The sequence below is a fragment of the Triticum aestivum genome, chromosome 7B (assembly GCF_018294505.1).
Source record: "Triticum aestivum cultivar Chinese Spring chromosome 7B, IWGSC CS RefSeq v2.1, whole genome shotgun sequence".
Lineage (NCBI taxonomy): Eukaryota > Viridiplantae > Streptophyta > Magnoliopsida > Poales > Poaceae > Triticum > Triticum aestivum.
The window spans coordinates 374,115,762-374,128,638 of NC_057813.1; the positions used below are offsets into that span (position 1 = coordinate 374,115,762).

General features: G+C 46.9%; 1 protein-coding gene across 1 annotated transcript; it reads right to left on the reverse strand.

The window, feature by feature from the left end:
* Nucleotides 1–430: 430 nt before the first annotated feature.
* Nucleotides 431–9,059, reverse strand: LOC123155625 (DNA-directed RNA polymerase II subunit RPB1). The gene is made up of 14 exons (XM_044573770.1): nucleotides 8,749–9,059; nucleotides 7,637–7,900; nucleotides 6,618–6,917; nucleotides 6,374–6,532; nucleotides 6,107–6,268; nucleotides 5,806–6,026; nucleotides 5,573–5,714; nucleotides 5,139–5,474; nucleotides 4,775–5,061; nucleotides 4,436–4,694; nucleotides 1,145–4,263; nucleotides 969–1,040; nucleotides 810–869; nucleotides 431–725 (listed from the first exon to the last, which is right to left on the reverse strand). Exons 1-14 carry the CDS (start codon nucleotides 8,830–8,832, stop codon nucleotides 632–634), a joined length of 5,559 nt encoding a protein of 1,852 aa, XP_044429705.1. The 5' UTR covers nucleotides 8,833–9,059; the 3' UTR covers nucleotides 431–631.
* Between the last annotated feature and the right edge of the window lie 3,818 nt (nucleotides 9,060–12,877).

Genomic DNA, 12,877 nt, shown 5'->3' on the forward strand with positions numbered 1-12,877 from the left:
AGAAGTGCTACAGATGATCATTGCTTATAGTGCTCAAAATAATGCAAGCGGGAGCAACACAGAACCTACAAAGCATGTACCGTCGGTTGCACCACCGTCGGGCCACGTACCCAACAAGAAGATCACCACATATGTTTTTTTTTTCAGATGATCACCACATATGTTAGTCAACGCTTGGCAGCCATACATTCTTCTTGCTTATGTAGCGCTGCCAACTGAACTACAGCCATATATTCCATCTCATCTGTGTGGAGCTGCCGACTAATCTACCGCATAAATTCCATCTCGTTTACGTGGCGCTGCCGTGTTCGTTTTGTACAACGCTACCGCGTCCATACATTCGCATGCCCCTCCCGTCTCGAAGAAGAAAATCCATGCAGACCATATACGTCTACCAAACTGAAGTTGCGCATGCAAAGCACTCCACAGATGAGAAGGCAAAAGCTCCAATGTTAACATTAGCATAACAATCCGATAGATAACACACAATTAAATATCAGCCCAGCTACGGCCGCAAATTCTAGTGCTGCCATTAGCATCGCAGCTTACAACAAGGCCTGTTCTGGACACACGAGGAAACAAGAATTGGTAGTGGGGCATTGTTCTGCATCAAGCCAACAGCAGCCATTTTCTAGTCAACAGTCTCATCGTCCTTGTCAGTTGTCTGCGGGCCGGTGGATGACGGGGAGTAGCCCGGTGCAGTCGGGGAGTAGCTTGCGCTGGGGCTGCACGCTCAAAACCACAATTGTCAGAAGAGCTAATTGCGCACTTTCATCGCGGGCAGATGAGATAAGACCTCAAGCATTTACCTGTAGTTTGGAGATGTCGGGCTGTAATCTGGGCTAGGTCCTCCAGAGGTAGTGTGCGGGCTGCAACACTCGCGCAACGTGTTAGAAAACCCATGTATTGCCACAGCAACAACGTTTTAAGTTAGAAACAATGGTGATTATCAACAGAAATGGGCTCACCTTGTAGGGCTGTATGACGGGCTTGGTTGTGCATATGATGGTGAGGTGGGCGAGTAGGTCGGTGAGGTCGGGCTGGAGAAACGAAACAGAGATGTAATGTAATCAAAATAAAGCATAGACATACATGGAAATGGAACACAACACCAAAAGAACGGCCAAAGCTATCAACAGAATACCTGTAGTTCGGAGAAGTCTGACTGTACGGGCTCATCATCCTTGGACTGCTTGGAGAATAAGCATGTGAAGGACTGTACTTGGCCGAAGAAGGATTGTAGCTCGGTGAAGTGGGGCTGTAGTTCGGTGAAGTAGGGCTGTAGCTCGGTGACGTCGGGCTGTAACCAGGCGATGTAGGGCTGTATGCAGGCGATGTAGGGCTGTATGAGGGCGAGGTAGGGCTGTATGAGGGGGATGTCGGGCTGTATGAGGGTGACGTGGGGCTGTATGAGGGTGATGTCGGGCTGTACGAGGGAGAAGTAGGGCTGTATGATGGCGACGTTGGGCTGTAAGATGGCGACGTCGGGCTGTATGCAGGAGATGTTGGGCTGTATGCTGGCGAGGTCGGACTATAAACCGGTGATGTTGGACTATAGCTCGGCGATGTGGGGCTATAGCTTGGTGATGTTGGGCTGTAGCTCGGAGATGTGGGGCTGTAGCTAGGAGATGTGGGGCTGTAGCTCGGGGATGTTGGCGAGTATGATGGACTGGTCGGAGAGTATGATGGACTGGTCGGGCTGTAGGAAGGAGAGCCAGGCGTATATGATGGAGAGGTGGGGCTGTAGCTGGGCGATGCAGGGCTGTATGATGGAGAAGTGGGACTGTAACCATGTCCTGGCCCTGGGCTGAACACCGGAGAAGATGGACTGTAACCACCTCCAGAGGATGGGCTGTAGTTTGACGGGACGGGTGAGAATGCCATGCCCCCAACATATGGTGAGAACTGAGCATCTGTAATTGGGGAAGCCCTGAAATTTGGACTCAGCATTGGTGACATCATTCCTCCATCACGGTACGGTGTCGCGGACATGGGTGAACGCGCTGGTGTCATGCCATAGTCCAGACCTTCAACATAGCTTGGGAGTTGAAGCTCAATCGCCTGCTGCAGCATCTGGTCATTCAGATACAATCCACAGCCTCCTGTACCAATAGGAGCAAGCTGGCCAAGCATAATGTTCTCAGTCACACCTCTTAGGTAATCAGATTCCGCATATACAGCAGCATCAAGCAAGATATCCACTGTTTCTTCAAAAGAACATCTCATGAGGGGCCCTGTGTCATTACGATTTATACCATGCCTAGTAATAGCCATCAGGTGACCTCTGTATGTCATCGTATCACAGAGAATGGCCAGATGCCTGTAGTTCACATAAGACCCATCAAAAGATATAACCACCCTCAGCTCATCCAAGAGAGACCTGCGGACAGCCTCAATCCCAAGAACCTCAATCACTTCAATCAAATGGTTACTTGTTGTCCTTGTAGAATCAACATCCTCATGACACATCACGGCCAAGAGGTTTACACCTTCTGTATCAAGCATCCACTCGTTATCTGGTTTGAAACCCTCACTTTCATCAAATTTATTGACCTTCCCGTATTTGATGAAGACCTTGTTAATATCTGGAATGCCTCGAAGGGCCATCTCAGTCAACATATTACCCTCAATCTTCTTGAGGAAGACATCATCCTCAGCAGATTCATCCTGTATTTCTCCTTTTGGAGCTTCGTCGTTTGTAATGCGGACACGAAGGATGAGCTTATCTGCATTATCATCATTGAATATGCATGACAAGTCATCGTCAAATTCATGATTGATCTTCTCTGCAATATCAGCCATGCTCAATTTCTTATCAACCATCATCTCACGGTTCAGCTCAATACGCAGCAGCCAAGGAGAGATCTTATCTGGGTCAATATCCTCATCAGGCATTTCATAATATGACCTGACAAATTCCACATCCTCTTCAATGATGGTTCCTAGAGGATCAGGATCATACCATATCTCAGTGGCATGGGTCACACTACGCAGTGTAGTGTACTCCAAGGCACACTGCACATTCTTAGCCAATTCTTTTTTCTTGCTCACCTCAGGCTTTAGGAAAACAGACAGAGATGGAGTCTTTATCTTCTTGGCGACGTTAATGATCTCTCTTAACCTGGGAACTCCAAGGGTAACATTCTTAGCACTAACACCAGCATAATGGAAAGTATTCAGTGTCATCTGAGTTGCCGGTTCTCCAATGGACTGTGCAGCCACACATCCAATCATTTCACCAGGAGCTACTAAAGACTGGAGGAATCTCGATTCAATCTCACCAATGACCCATTCGAAGGATTCCTTTGTAAGCCTGTATTCTTTCAAGACCCTCTTGCTAGCAAATGTGCTACGAAGCAGGATATTGAAGAACAAAGTAGCGTTCTTCTGAGCCTCGATGCTCATGGCATCGTCACCAGGGACAACCTTAAGTCTTTCTTGCAGCTTATCTATTGCTTCCACAATTTCCATTGGGTGCATGTCAGAAGGTCTTCTTAAATCAATCTTGAAAGTCTTCTGAGCATTCCAGATAAGCCGCTTGAGGTTGACAGGCATAGGCCATGTATTGTCGCCAGTTGTAGTAATTTCAGTCCCAAGCTGTAATCTGTCAGCTTCTAATTTCTGAACCTCTGCCTCGAACACATTTCTGAATTCACGAATGGTCTTCAAATCATCAACATGGTCAGGCAACATGTAAGTAGGCCTCCAGTTCTCATCATCAAGTTCATAACGAAATACATTATCAAACTCGGCCTTTTTCATCTTCAGGGAGTCCAATTTCTGTGATTCAATCCAAACAGCATCCATGCCATCTTCTCCATACAAGAATTGAATAACATCACCCAGCGAATTTCGCACAGTACCATCATATTTCACCATAATGTCCTCCATAGCCTTCACGAGCCTCCGCTGAATATATCCCGTCTCAGAGGTTTTCACAGCAGTATCAATCAAACCTTCTCTACCACCCATAGCATGGAAGAAAAATTCTTGTGGTGTCAGACCTCGAAGGTAAGAGTTCTCAACAAACCCGCGACTTTCAGGGCCGTAGTCATCTTTCGTGAAGTGGGGCAATGTACGATCAACGAAACCAAATGGAATCCGCTTGCCCTCAACATTCTGCTGTCCGACACAAGCAGTCATTTGCGAAATATTAATGAAACTGCCTTTTGAGCCTGCAGTGACCATAGCTTTCAAATTGTTGCTCTCAGACAAACTCTTCTGAGCACTACTCCCAGCATCATCACGAGCCTTGTTAAGAACCTAGCATAGAAAACGGGTATGTCAAAACAAGTCTACCAAAAAACTGATGGCTTACTCCTTCCCAAATGGAAGGATCAAAGTCTCCCAAATGGAAGAATCAAACTCTCCCAAAAAAAGCTGATGGCTTACTCCTTCCCAGATGAAAGAACCAAACAAGAGCATTCAGCAGTACCTGATTTACTCGGTTTTCGAATGATTCCATCATGGTGCGTCCTGGCTCAGGTTCCAAGTTCTTCTCTTGTGCTTGCTTAATAAGCTCCTTCACCTCATTCTTAGCTGTTCCAATTGTCTCGTTAATCTTCTCCATAGTAGCAGCATCTGCAATTGTATCTCCAATACCAATACTGAAACCGTTTTGCAGAAGCCAGTAGTTGACCAGCCACTGTGTATGACCCAAGAACTTCCGTGCAGCATCTGGCCCTACCTCTTCCCTGCAAACAGTTAAACCAACCAAAATTATTCAGCACAGAACATGTGTACCAAAAACTGCAATGCAACGTTTATAACTTACCAAATAACATGAATAAGACTTCCAGTTGACGTTCCAAGTGTTTTTTTGCAAAGTGTACCAGACAGAAGCTCTCCCTTCTCTATCCTGACCATAGTATCTCCTGGAGTAATAAATCCACTTTCTGTTTCAGCATGCCAGGCTGAAAATCTTATTAAATTGATTAGCTTCGGAATAATCAAGTTGAAAACTTGTTTGCCAGTCCAAATCGGCCTTGGTCTCAAAATGGCAGGTGCAGGAACCTTCCCATCAAAATCTTCCCACCACATTAGGATGTTCATAAATACATCCTGGGAGAAATTTCAGAACATTAAGCTACAAAAACTACAAACAATAATATTAGGTGTTTAAGGAGAGTATCGTTAACCTTTTCAATAAGAGTGTCCCTTTTGGTTATTTTTCGACACCCAAGAAGTGTGTCCTGGACAATACCCATAACAGGTCTATTCGCTTGAGGCGAGACAATACATTTTGGCACCATCATCAACTCTAAAACTTCGGCTCTTGTCTCAAATGACTGAGGAACATGCATATTCATTTCATCCCCATCAAAATCTGCATTGTATGGTGATGTGACAGACAGGTTCAGGCGGAAAGTTGAGTACGGCATAATTTTAATACGATGCCCCATGATAGACATTTTATGAAGACTTGGTTGCCGGTTGAAAAGAACAAAATCTCCATCATTGAGGTGTCTTTCCACCTGAGAAGTCAAGCACAAAACAGGTGAGCCAAACCAAAAGGCAATTTTTGTTATGTCACCACTAAAACGGTAGATGCTGCAACGATGTCAGCACTAACCTTGTAACCCAGCTCCAAATGCTGATCACTACTTTTCTTCACATAGCGAAGATCCAGCCTCTGACCATCTTCCCTGATGATGTACTTTGCACCTGTCTTACCTGGGGGTGGGTGAGGCCCATATTCTACTAGCTCTTTCAACCTGGTATGATCAGATTTAGACATAACTTCTCACATATCAATGCAAGAACAGTGATTGCATAAGATGCCTTAATAACAGAAAATTAATTTACCTCTCAATGTTATATGGAGTGACAGTTTCTGGGTATGTCAGATTCAAAGCTATACTCCATGGCACCCCCAATTGATCAATGTTGATATTCGGATCTGGTGTGATGACAGTACGAGCTGAGAAATCAACACGCTTCCCCATTAAGTTTCCTCTAATCCGGCCTTCTTTTGCTTTCAGCCTGCTGCATATTGACTTAATAGGCCTTCCAGAACGCTGAGTGGCCTGGATATTTCCACAACAGATAATGAGAATAACTTATCTACTAGTGATTAATATGTGGAGTGCACTTATAGACTACTCACCCTTGGTTGTCCAGGAAGATCATTGTCGAAGTACGTTGCAATGTGAAACTGCAACAACTGAGCAAACTCAGTTATAATGTGAGCTGGGGCTCCATTTCTCTCTTGCCTCCTCAAATTCTCATTATGTCGAATTATCATCGCTAATTGATGAGTCAAATCATCCTGTAGAAACAGAAGAAACAGCGAGATAAACAGTGAGTGGAAGGGTGAGACCTGTGAACCAACCATTGGATCCATTCATAATAATTTTAGTAGTACTGGGCTAACCTCACTTCTGGAGGAAGTATCCATCATAACAGATGGTCTGACAGGTGGTGGAGGAATTGGAAGGACTTGCAGTATCATCCAATCAGGACGAGCATACTTAGGGTTCAGGCCCAACAAAAGACAGTCCTCATCACTTATACGCTTGAGAACATTAAGGACCTGCCCCAATAAACCATGATGTGAGCCATGTGATTAACTGAAAATTCTTAGAACCTATTGAATTGAGTAAGGATAATGTAAATACCCTCTCGGCAGAGAGAATTTGCTTTCGCTCCACTGGTTCAGGGAGTTGATCTTGATCATCACTTTTCTTCTTTGTTGCTTTAAATTCTGCAACCATCTTCATACCATCAACTGTGATATTTGGCTGCTGAGCACCACAACCGCCTCTTTTCTTCACTGGCTCATCAGCATCCTGCTGATCTTGAACCTCAAGTTCATCACCCCCAGCACAAATCTTTTTGCTCTTGCAAGCATCATATATTCTTCTTAATCTATTTTTTGGGTTCCTGATTTTCAGAGCCTGCTTGAACTTGGTATCCTCCTGCAAGACATCACTGATAAATAACATGCCAAGATCAAGGCACACAAAAATAAATGGTCCACGCTATGATACTGTTTAGTACTCCCTCCGTTCACAAATATAAGATGTTCTAACTTTTTTGTGAATCTGATGTATATAGACACATTTCAGTGTGTTTGTTCACTCATTTCAGTCCGTATGTAGTCCATATTGAAATATCCAAAACATATTATATTAGTGAACAGAGGGAGTACCTAACATGCAAGAACAACCTTTCTCAGAATTCATGAGAAAACTCCAAAGTTATTTGTAATTAGGTTCCATGGTTCTGGTTATTTTACCAAAGACAATAATTAATAAAATAGGCATTGCTACGGGGACACATCATCAATGCAGTTTTCTTTTGTCTGATGCAGTTCTACCAATGGCAGGCTCTATTGAAACTTCACAAAGATAATCTTGGCTTCCAGTGTTGAATTCCAGATCCATAACAAACATGCAAGAAGTCTAAATCAATTGCATGTACAGGTTCATTGCACCTGATCAAAAAAGATTCTATGACGTTGAACAGATGCAAAATTGGACAAACATAAGTGAAAATTACGATTGTCATGATTTCAGTTTAGCTTGTCTTGCACATCAGGGACTCCTTTCAGTTTACCTTAGATATGCACCAAACGACAACCTAGTAAAATGCACAAGTCTTAAAAGGAAACCAGACGAACAGAGGAGTCATGTACCTCATCCGCCAGGATCTTGGAACAGTTGAAGCACACACAGCGCATTATGGAGAGTACGGTCTTGATGAAGCCGATGTGGAACATTGGCTTTGCAAGCTCAAGGTGGCCAAAGTGACCCGGGCACTCGGCCATCCCAGCCATACATGTATCACACTTGATCTTCCGGTCAATGGTGCCCAAACGAGGGTCACTCAAACCCCCAGGCTTTGCCTTCCCCCTCTCCATAGTCTCTGCATGCTCTATCACCACCACTGACATTTGTCTCTACAAAAATAGCAAAGCAACACAAAATTTATCAAATTCAATCCTACACATTTCTTTGGGCACTCCATATGGACCAGTTCAGGAGGCACTCCTCAGACTATCATTACAATGGTCGATGGTCATTTGAACCAAACAAATCATACTATTAAACCCTCTCAATCCATCTTATTAGATATATTCTGCAAATCTATAGTATAAGACCATCAAGCAGATGCGTGTAGCCTTATTCAAACTTGTATTGAACATGAGCCAATCGAAAGCACGGTAAAATCATGTGTGATAACAAACAAACAGTGCAAACTGCTAAGCACAACCAAACTGCCAAATTCATAGTAAATACAAATACCACACAAGTAATTAGAACATTTGCCTTTTGTTAGGTCTGTTAAAAAAATTGCGAGAGAGATCTGTTAAAACTTTGATGCAATACAAGTGCGAAGTTCAACTCGGCAACTCGACCAAATATCCCACTTGAATAGTATTACATGGAGTACAACTTGTAGCTCAAACCGAACTAGAGACTTACAACCAAGCATTTTGCTCAAAGTTTAACTAGTTTCCCAAGTTAGCAAAACACCGACTCAACCAAACAACACTCATGCATATATTGTTCAGTGTCGGAACCTTTGGTAAGTTACAATGGATCAGCTTCAACATATATTTGCCAGATCAAGCTCGGCTAATTCGCTACCCAAGCAACACCAGATTGAAGCTAACAACCAGCAACCCGGTGACAGTTCATCCAGAGTTGGAAGCTAGCCAAGCCCAGTCAAACCAGTACGAGTTCCCACTCCACGCAGAGAAACGAAACAGAGGCGGCGGTGGGGGTGGGGGAGGCGAGGTATTACGATTTCATCCGGGCTGAGGATGCCGAACTGCACGAGCTGCACCTTGGCCACCTCAGCCGGCGAGTACGGGAACCTCGCGTCCATTTCACCCCCACGGCGGCGCCGCCGCCACCTAGGGTTTGGGTCTCAGATCCCGCCGCCCGCCGCGAGCGCTCCGCCGCCCGAAGCTTGGGCCGTACGGCCAGCCCCTGTCTGGAGCACGCTAAACTTTTTGGCGGCTAAAATCGAGCTCGAATGGGATCGATCCGACCGGCCCTCGCCTCCTCCGCGAGAGGGGAGGGGAAAGGGGATCGGGAGAGAGTGCGTCTGAGAAAGAGGAGAACTGGGTGGGGGTGGGGCTTTACTTATAGGCGTATCCTGCGCCGGACGGGCTATAGTGAGCCGGTGGGCGCGTGGACCTGTGGAGCCGGTGTATGGATTCATGACAGGGTAGGAAACGCGGTGTAGGTGGACAGGGGGCGGGGAGGGAGGAAACAAAGGGAGTCACAGTGAACCTGCTGTGGATGCGCAGTAGACGGTGTAGATGAGAGTTTTGGGTGGGTTTCCCGTCGCGTCAATGCGGAATGGTCGAGAGCCTGTGAGTGGTCCTCGACTCGTTGATTGTCGTGGCTTTGCTATTCTGGGCTATACGTCCCGTCGTTATGAGGCCAACTCCACCGCGCGACTCTATCTTGTCCGGTCCTGTTCGTTTGGGACAAAACGAACAAACGAGACGACCCAGCGCGCGACGGTCCGGACCTATCTGGTCCGTTTTGTGTCCGGGCCGACCCATTTCGAGCGCAAACTTGCGCCGGTTTTGGGTCGCGGCGGACAGCGAACGGACGCTTCGAACGTCCGCGTCGGGGTCGCGTGGCAGGCGGCCACCTACCTCCCATCCGCCAACATAAATGCGCACAGGCGGATGGCCCCATCTGTCATCCGGCCATCAAACAGTCGTCGTCCTTCTTAAATGGGACCCGTGGACCGGTCATCGTCCTCACTTCCCCACGCGGCCCCTCTCTGTCCCTTGAAAGCTGACACGCCCAAACCCTAGCCACTCCCCGTCCTCGAGCTCGCCGGCCGGCCGCAGCCATGGGTCTCTGGAACCGCAAGGGGAAGCACGACCGCGAGGCCGGCTCCTCCTCCGGCCGCCGCCGCGGATCCGTGAAAAAGGAGGAGCCCGCGTCACTGCCGCGCTCCTCCCGTCGAGCCCCCGCGCCGGCCCCCTTCATCATTGCCCCTAGGCCCGCCAGCGAGCGCGACCGACAGTACATCTGCGCGGACGCGTGCCGTAGGTACTGGGAGATGAGGACGCCGGTCCCGTGGAGCGACGCCCACCTCCCCAACGGATGGCACCTCTCCGCGGATCAGGTCCCCATCCCGCCGGTGCCGGCGACCGGCCGTGCCCGGCGCGATGAGATCGCGCGCCGCCGCCGCCTCCTCCCCGATGACCTGTACTACGACCACGGGTATGCCCCCGACTCCCCGTTGTGGGACACATGGCTCCAGGACGAGCACGACGTGCGGCGCGCGTCACCGGCACCGTGTCGGGGCCGCGGAGGCCACGTGCAGAGGCGCGCAGTCATACGCGGGTGCGCGGCCTGACGCCCACGCCGTCGCCTTCCCCGTCTCCGTCGCCACCTCCCCCTCCTCGCATGACAGCGGAAGAGGAGGCCCGTCTCCTGCAGCGTGTCATGGACGACTCCATGAACACGCACGACGAGCGGCAATGGGACGGCCCGGAGAAGGCCATGGCCCTCTCTGCCGCCGGGGACGTCGCCTTCCCGGAGCTGCAGCTGGCGGCCGTCACGGAGGAGCCGATGAAGGAAGACCCGCCCGCGTTCGAGCAGATGCTGGGCCAGGGGTGGGGCTGGTCCTGCACTGCTCCGGAGATGGCCGCCGGCGTGGGCGTGAACTGGTGCCCCACTCCGCCGCGGTCACCGGAGCGGGAGGCGTCGCCGCGGAAGGAGGTGGTGCAGGCACCTCCGGCCGTCCAGCCCGCCACCGTCTACCACGCACCGTCGCCCCACCTCTGGACGCCGCTGGACTACGTCGACCTCGTCAGCGACGACGACGACACCGGCGGCCAGTGAAGACGGCGACGACCACGGCACCGACGGGCGCGGCAGGAGCGCGGGGGAGGAGTTTTTTTATTTTGTTATTATGTTAATTATGAAACTGGGCCTTTTAAGTGGCCGTTGAAACTGGGCCGTTTTGTGGCTGACCCCTATATATGTTTTATGTTTTTTTAAATGCGTTTATTTGCTTTTTTAGTTATTTTATTCTAGTTTTTATAGTTTTTTATTCCCGTCCATCCCGGACACGATTTGGGGTGCGGCCGCGCGGTGGGCGCACGCACAACCCAACGGAAACAGCCGGACACGGGCGAACCCATCGGCGCCCCAAAGGGACAAATTCCGGTCAATCCGGACGTCCATTTGGGGCCGCGCGGTGGAGTTGGCCTGATAGAGCCGAGGTCGGCGATAGATCATTCTGAGTTAGGAATATCTTTTGTTTCTCCAAAAAATATGTATAAATATTTTTTTAAGTATGTATATGTATAAACTCTGTTCAAAATGAAAGTTACTTAAATTTTTACATGCAATCTGATGTGGAATATTATGATTGGTAATAGAGGATGAAAGGATCCAACCGAGTTGAATTTAGGGGGAGCATTCTTGATTCAATCACCTATATCTAACGTCCCGCGCCGTTTCGATGACGTGTCCATTACATCATGGATAAATTAAAAACACCATTAATTGCATTATTTGTAGTAAATGGTTCTGGAAACAACATTAATTGATAATTGTAAACGGCTTTAGAAATAACCGCAGTTGCATTAATTGTACTCAATTAGTCTTGGGAACAACATTAACTGCACAAATAATTGCATTAATTGTAATTAGTCTTGGGAACAACATTAACTGCACAAATAATCTTCATAGTGGCCTACTTTGATTGCTTTCTTTTCACACAATGTATGAGGCTAACTCTACGAAAGAAGGGCGGGGGGGATTGTTCATGCATCAATGAGATGTTGTTTGTGTTACATACTTCATGAATGTTAAAAGCCTCGCCTAACAACAATACACAGCCAGGACACCCAATCGGTGGTGCATACGGAGGTACCACATCGAACATATGCACTTTTATGCCCATGAGTAGATATGATGAAGGCTTACCACTGAATTATGTAAGAATATTCAAAGGTGAGCATGCATAAAAAATTGTTTTTATCGTTCTTCGTTTACTCCGATAACTAGATGATACCTCGCGCGTTCCTATGTGGGTTGGTTGCAATATATTTTGATGAAATTTAAATGAAAATTAAAATCTCTCTCTCTCTCTCTCTCTCTCTCTCTCTCTCCCCGTGTGTGTGTGGCTTATTGTGCTTGATTATTATATGGTTGTGAGTATATATAGAATATAAGTAGTATTTTTCATGTGTGTTAAGAGAAATATAGTTAGCGACTTAGCGTGGAATGATGAGGTGGCAGCTGTGGTGAGTTAAGATGCCTACATGTCAAGAGAGAATATAAATAGCATTCTTCATGCATGTTCAAAAAAAATAGTTAGTGGGGTGATGAGGTGGCATGTTTAATGTGGTGGTATATGTTCATGTTGAGAGAACTGAGATAGTGGGGATCATTATTTTTAGTATAGAGAATAATATGAGTTGCGTGCTCATTCTTATTTTAAGTTTTGTTTAACCAATAAAAACTCAAAGAATTCAAATCTTCGTGAGGCATCTCACAAGCAAATCCCATATCGCCATACTATTTATTTTAGAAGATGAAGGCTTGTCTAGCATACTGAAGAAGTGGGGAATTCGGACAAACTTAATACCATCCAAGTGTTAATATTGGCTCTCCTCCTGGTGAATCATTTATTATTTGCATATCATAACTTGTTGTTTGTTTAACTATTGTGAATAACTAGTGGGTATCGCCAATGGTTTGGGATGCCTACCCAAATGCTTCAGGACAAAAGGTCGGCAAAATCCTTCAATCATTACAATAAGGTTGTCGCAATACAATTCGCGAGAGGAAAGATGGTCTAAATGGTATAAGTGACTCTATATCACAACAAAATTTGGGAAGGCCGACATATTTTGAAAAATGAAAGAATGGTATTCCACATATCTTAG

What these genes read in the sequence shown, in the direction of transcription:
- LOC123155625 (XM_044573770.1), bottom strand. Translation starts at nt 8,832, where the DNA reads ATGGACGCGAGGTTCCCGTACTCGCCGGCTGAGGTGGCCAAGGTGCAG. An exon ending in TCCTCAGCCCGGATGAAATC is followed by an intron (nt 7,901 to 8,748) that starts GTAATACCTCGC and finishes CTATTTTTGTAG; the next exon opens with AGACAAATGTCAGTGGTGGT. An exon ending in GGGACACTCTTATTGAAAAG is followed by an intron (nt 5,062 to 5,138) that starts GTTAACGATACT and finishes AATTTCTCCCAG; the next exon opens with GATGTATTTATGAACATCCT.